The sequence below is a fragment of the Leuciscus leuciscus genome (assembly GCF_965113295.1).
Source record: "Leuciscus leuciscus genome assembly, chromosome: 22".
Classification (NCBI taxonomy): Eukaryota; Metazoa; Chordata; class Actinopteri; order Cypriniformes; family Leuciscidae; genus Leuciscus; species Leuciscus leuciscus.
This window is the reverse complement of record NC_138746.1, coordinates 23393486-23399769: the sequence shown is the minus strand read 5'-3', so window position 1 is coordinate 23399769 and position 6284 is coordinate 23393486. Positions and strand designations below refer to the sequence as shown.

Genomic DNA, 6284 nt, shown 5'->3' with positions numbered 1-6284 from the left:
ATAAAGCAAATACTCGCTTTATTCCTGTTTTCTGCTTCGGCATATTATAGAGCTAACTGGATAAATTATGCAACGATAATTGTGTGGGTGTGTTGGTATGGATGTCTAAGTGTGATTTGTATGTGTGTAATAAAATAAAAAGTGTGTTTGTGTGCTTGTAATATTTGAGAGAGAAAAACTCAACTGCATATCGAAAATCCAATCATTGTGTTCACCAGTGGAGTTTTGCTGGCATCCAATGGGGAAAGTCTGGTACTGCGCCCAAACAAAATCTTACTGAAAGCTCATTTTTTTGAGATATCATCCTCAAATTCGGAACACAACCTGTTTAGATTTATGGCTTTGAATTTATATCAGTTTTAGAGTTCCAAATGTTTCATAAAATATATATTTTATATAAAATATTGATTATAATGTTCATAAATATTTTTCATAAACTTAAACTTCTATAACATTTTTTTGGTTGCACTTTTTTCCAATTTTTTCCCTTCAACAACAATCTGCCAAGGGTCTTCTTTAAAATGAGACCAAACTTAAGTATTTGCTCCCAAGCATAACATTTTTATGAGAGTTTTTTGACTTGGACATTTTTGTCCCTTTTGGACCTATGAGTAAGTTTTTTTTTGTTGTTAATGTTAACTGCATGAATTTTGAGCTATTATAGAGCCAGTTGGATAAATTATGCAATGATAATTGTATGCGTGTGTTGGTATGGATGTCAGAGTGTGGTTGATATGTGTGTTATAAAAAAAAAAGTGTTTGTGTGCATGTGTGTGTTTGTAGTATTGAGAGAGAAAAACTCAACTGCAAATAACAAAGCCAATCATTGTGTTCATTGTGAGTTTTGCTGGGATCCAATGGGGAAAGTTTGGTACTGCGCCCAAACAAAATCTTACTGAATGCAAATTTTTTGAGATATCAACCTCAAATTTGGAACACAACTTATTTAGATTTATGGCTTTGATTTTCTAGCCGTTTTAGAGTTCAACTTGTTTCATAAAATATATATTTTATATAAAATAATATTCAGAAATAATTTTCATAAACTTAACTTCAGCAATAATCTGCTAAGGGTATTCTTTAAAATGATACCAAAGTTAAGTCTGTGCTCCCAAGCTTCAACTTTTTATGACAGTTTTTTGACATGGACATTTTTGTCCTCTTTGGACCTATGAGTAACTTTTTTAAATTGATGCACAAGGGTTAAGAACATTTGAAATAAATTTGGCGGAACGTTTAGGCTACATGAGAAGTTTAAATGTGCGTATAAATACGAATAGTGTGCGCAATTATTAGTGAGTAAGACCCATTTTGTGTAGGATTATTACTTGTATGGTCGTCATCTTGGAATTATAAGATTCTTTCTGACATTTTTGTCAATTTTATTATTCACATATTCTTATTCTGTGACAACTTGTTTACATTATGTAATATACCCTTTTTGGTATCTACGAATTTGTATTTTGATGATCTAAATCAGGGGTTTTCAACCGGTGGTCCGCGGCGGCATTTCATGTGGTCCGTGACATGCATTCCAGCCTACATAATTTCACTATTGAAATCACTTTTTTTCCATAAAAAAAAAAGTTTGTCTTAAAAAAAAGGCAAGTCAGTCAGTAATAAATACATTGGCATTCAGTAAAGTGTCAAACCCATAAAAAGTAGAACCATTGTCCGCTTTACATAAAACAAATCACAACATGACCTTGTATGAGTGAGTGAGTGAGTAGCGTTCACACCAAACGCGAATAGAGCGTCTGGCGCAAGTGATTTTCATGTCAAGTCAATGTAAAGACGCGTTTACGCGCATCTGGAGGTCCTGCAGCGCGAATGAGGCGTTTAGCGCGGCGCGGTCGCGCGAATGAGGAAAATTGAGCGTCTGGCGCGATACGCGCGAGTGATTTGAGGGTGAGAGAGCGAGAGAGAGAGAGAGAAAGAATTCTGATTAGTCGAGAGGATGTATCGCGTTTAGGCTAAAAATAGGTTTGGCGCTTATCGCTATTTGGAAAGAAACTGCATCTTGCAGTACATTTTAAACAAGGAAATAGCGATTTGGCATGAAATGTTGATGGAGCCGTGAATAGGTTCAGTACACAGCAAAATGACATGACAAACTCTTTTTTTCTTTTTTTTTAATGCCATTTCCTCAATTCGACGTCTGACTGTGCTATCTGACAAAGGAATCCACACACTACACACACAGACACACACAATAGTGGGCCGCCGATTACTTGTTAGTCAGAATGGTGGTCCCTGGCACAGAACCAGTTGAAAACCCCTGATCTAAATGATCATGTATATTATATGATGATACATATGCAACATATTAATATTACAAGAATCTTTAATAGTGTCTGCATCAACACCCGATCCAGTTACATATGCAAAATACTATGCTTGCCTTGAAGACAAAGAGTCGTAAATGTTCCCTTCTAAAGCAAGTTACTATTGGCTTACTGACCACCCTGGAGGAGTGACCTCTATAGAAGTTAAAGTGCACCTGCACACGGTTCTTCTCCTCTTCTTCTCTCTCGTCTTCTCCTGGTTACTGTCCGTGTGGAATGCCAAGGGATCTTTGTCCCGGAGTTGGCACAACCACGTCAACAGGGCCTCAAGTATTGTAATACCTCAACAACAACTGAGACAGGCTAACATCGCAAGTTCATCATAATTTCTTCATTCATCATGGAGAAAATCAATTGCAACTTCAGCACCATCTGACCCCTGAACCATCAAGACTTTCTCCCGAGACTGCATATGCGGACACTCGTTCAACGGCAAAGGCATTGCAAGTACTGTACAATTAACTAAACAGAGGTTTATTATACGCTTAAAAAGGTGCTTTGAAATAAGAAACTGATGGTTCTGTTCAGATGGTTAAATTACTCTTTTCATTCCCCTGTTCTGTTTCTGGACGGAGCCCATGTCTCCATGCCTAAATGCATTGAGTTGCTGCTGTGTGATTGGCTGATTCAATATTTGAGTTAATCAGTTGATCAGGTATACCTAATAAAGTGGCTGGTGAATGTATTACAGCTAAAATAAAACAAGTATAATGTGAATAGCATTGAATGATCATTGAAATGAACCACCTGAATGAACCAATTAACCGAAACTAACTTATCTGAGCTGGTCTTTTTGTTTATGTTTTCTCAGGTGCTTTTCAAGCTTGTCTTGGGCAGTGGCAAGTTTGGAGAGGCGGCTCTGTTTCTAACCATTGTCGGCGGTGCAAACTTTGTCTTTATGAGCTTTGTGCCAGTTATACTGTACTTCACACATGTTGAGTACTTCACATCCGTAGCTGATCTTCCCTGGGCCTACATGTGTGGAGTGGCTGGACTCTTACTAGGTAAATACAATACTGACAGAAAAAAGTATATTATTATAAGTAGAGTATTGTTTATGTAATGTGCAACAATTAGAAGAGATATATAACATATAACTGTTCATCATTTTCTTCTTCTACAGCATTCAATATGCTGGTGAATTTTGGCATTGCCATTACATACCCTGAGCTGATTTCACTTGGCATTGTGCTGAGTGTCCCTGTCAATGCAAGTGAGTTCATTTTCATCAAAGTAAACTTTTTTAAATATAAAAACAAACTTGTTTATAGAAAACCTATATTTTGTGCCACTGACAGACTTAAAGGGATATATACAGTTACACTCTTAGTTCATTGTAAATGTCTAAAGTTTTTTGTGAAACTGTTTTTGAACCCTGTCCCACTGAGTATAGCAAAGTGGCAGAACCTGATTTCACCAAGTGCAACATGTTCCTGGATCAACATCTTTGTTGATCCTGGAACAACAGTCCAATCAGATTTGAGGGACAAGTTTACAGTATGTCAAGTTTAGGAGAGTTAGGTGCTTCTACGTCAATGTTATTCACCAAGCATTTCCTTCTGATTTTAGGCATAGCTCATGGGTAGGGTTAGGTTTAGGGGTAGGGATATGGTTTGGACTAAATTTTTGGACCAGAATGTTGTTCCAGGATCAACAAAATATGTTGACCCAGGAATGTGTCTAACTCGGCAAAATCAGTACGTGCAGCAAAGTGGGCAGTCATTGCAACTTCATAGACATTTTACCGTGGTGGCTCTAAAGTGTGTGTTGTTGGTGTTGCAGTGGTGGACCTGTACACCTGTGATATCCACTTCAATACAGTGCGACTCATCGCCGTGTTGATCATCTGTCTGGGCTTCCTAATGCTGCTGTTACCGGAGGACTGGGATCAGTGTTTAATTGAGCTCGGCACCAAACTCAGAAAGCGGGAACAGCCTGTTGAACCGGCTGAGACCGGAACCAGCTCAGGACTCAACTGGACCCGACGGGCCAGGACCTCCATGTCCACGTTTCCTCACTGACACGCACAAACCTTCTCCCGTTCTTATTCCAGTGACTGGATAATGCTGAGAAGGACATTCATTCCATATTCCTCAGTCAACGAGACTCCGTAGGCCATCATTTACCCTCATGCACATTATAACAGACGATTTCCTAAAGCCAAACCTTTTTTTAAACTTTTTTTTTTTGCTCATCTTACAACTGTAAGTGTATTGGAACAATGACTTGGGTCTTGGAACTCAAGAGCAGGGGTCTCAAACGACTGACCTACAGGCCAAATTTGGGCTATCAAGTGTCAAGTTTATCCTTAAATCGAGCCCACCAATCCCTTTATAGACTTTAATTTTTTAATATTTTAAATAAAACCTTTACTATTTACATGTTATTTTATTTCAATTAATAATGTTTAATTTTTATTTTATATATTGTTGTAATTTAATGTATATTATATATTGCAATTTAATTTTATACATTTCTTATTATCCACATGGCTTTTACAGGCCTAAAACTTGAATGTAAAAGAACAGCTGTAGCCCATTTAATAAAAACAAGCAAACACTGCACGGCACAGAAAATAAGTCTGAGTTACATGCATCTACATCAAACTAGATTCAAACAGGAGCGGTTTACACAGGGAACAGTCTTGTTGTGGCAATAAGTCTTCAGTGGATAGAAGTTTCTATTTTTGATGCACTACAGCTATACTCCAACCACTTTATTTTCCTGTCTGATATATATATATAAATATTTTGAATATCATATGTAGATTGATAGCTTTGTAGTCTTTTTTTATATCGAAATATTTCTGATTATGTCACAGCTAGCTTGTGATTTTTCTTACACTGCTAATTGCAGAAAAGAACATTTAAATAGTTTAGAATACAAGCATTATTACTCCACTAAACATGCAGAGCATTATGCTAGGAAATATGTCTTCATTAACTCTATAGTTCAACTGTATGGTCGTAAAACAGGCCCAAATGGTGGATTTTACCAGGCTAGTGGTAGTTTGAGACCTCTGCTCAAGAGACCCATGAACCAATATCTCCACAATAAAGAGTCCCTGCAGATCTTCAGAAGGTTACACTCTTTTTGGAGCTCAGACTGACTGGCACGAATCACTACCAGTGCCCATTAGAACATATGTGCCAAACATTGACGTAGACATTAAGAACTGCAACATATGCTGTCTTCTAATACAACAAAGTTCTACCTAGCAACAGTTGCATCTGAGGGACTCCACTTCCCAAACTGTGAATGAAGGTGTTTTTGAACTCATGTTGGTTAACAGCGATATGGAGGGTTTAGGAGAAAGAGCGAAACAGGAATAGGATACCATGGTGCTGAGGTTTGCTGGGATGCTGGAAGACTGCAGATTTCCAGCTCTCCTTGTACAAACAAAGGTCTACCGTCCTATGGGTGCATCTGAGGTCTAAAGGGATTTCCTTTCCTAAACTGTGAATGGAGATTTTTAGGGGGTTAACTACAGCATCCAGACTGTTTATACTGAAGCTATACTTTGATTCCATCACATCAGTCACATGCTAACCACTGTGAGGACACTTCAGGGGCAGTATTGGCGAACCGAAGAGGCAATCTTCAGCAAGATGTGTTACCGTTAAAGGGTGGCATGTGCATCCAGTGAATGTATGACCATTTCTGAAAAGTGCACCTACACTATGTGCTTTGAAAAAGGTGGTGACTGGAACTGATAACCACCTTTAAATACACTGAAAACATCCTGCACTTCATAAGACTCCAGTCACTTTTTTTTTAAAACAATGCATTGCATTTTTGTTTTTATCTTATGGACTGTTCCATTGGATGGAAATTAGTTCTACAGGAAAACGCATGCAGAAAACGCCAATAAATGCTACATGATGGCTTCACTGCCTTTTCTTTGATTTGCAATAGGATCTCATCAGCACTGTCTCCCAT

The 6284-nt window shown here is 37.9% G+C and overlaps 1 protein-coding gene across 1 annotated transcript; it reads left to right on the top strand.

Moving 5' to 3' along the window:
• The first annotated feature begins 3198 nt into the window (after positions 1-3198).
• Positions 3199-4405, top strand: LOC309487020 (solute carrier family 35 member F3-like). Its single transcript, XM_082154567.1, has 3 exons — positions 3199-3349; positions 3469-3558; positions 4128-4405. Exons 1-3 carry the CDS (start codon positions 3244-3246, stop codon positions 4364-4366), a joined length of 435 nt encoding a protein of 144 aa, XP_082010693.1. The 5' UTR covers positions 3199-3243; the 3' UTR covers positions 4367-4405.
• Positions 4406-6284: the final 1879 nt, after the last annotated feature.

What these genes read in the sequence shown, in the direction of transcription:
- LOC309487020 (XM_082154567.1), top strand. Translation starts at nt 3,244, where the DNA reads ATGAGCTTTGTGCCAGTTATACTGTACTTCACACATGTTGAGTACTTC. An exon ending in AGTGGCTGGACTCTTACTAG is followed by an intron (nt 3,350 to 3,468) that starts GTAAATACAATA and finishes CTTCTTCTACAG; the next exon opens with CATTCAATATGCTGGTGAAT. An exon ending in GAGTGTCCCTGTCAATGCAA is followed by an intron (nt 3,559 to 4,127) that starts GTGAGTTCATTT and finishes TTGGTGTTGCAG; the next exon opens with TGGTGGACCTGTACACCTGT.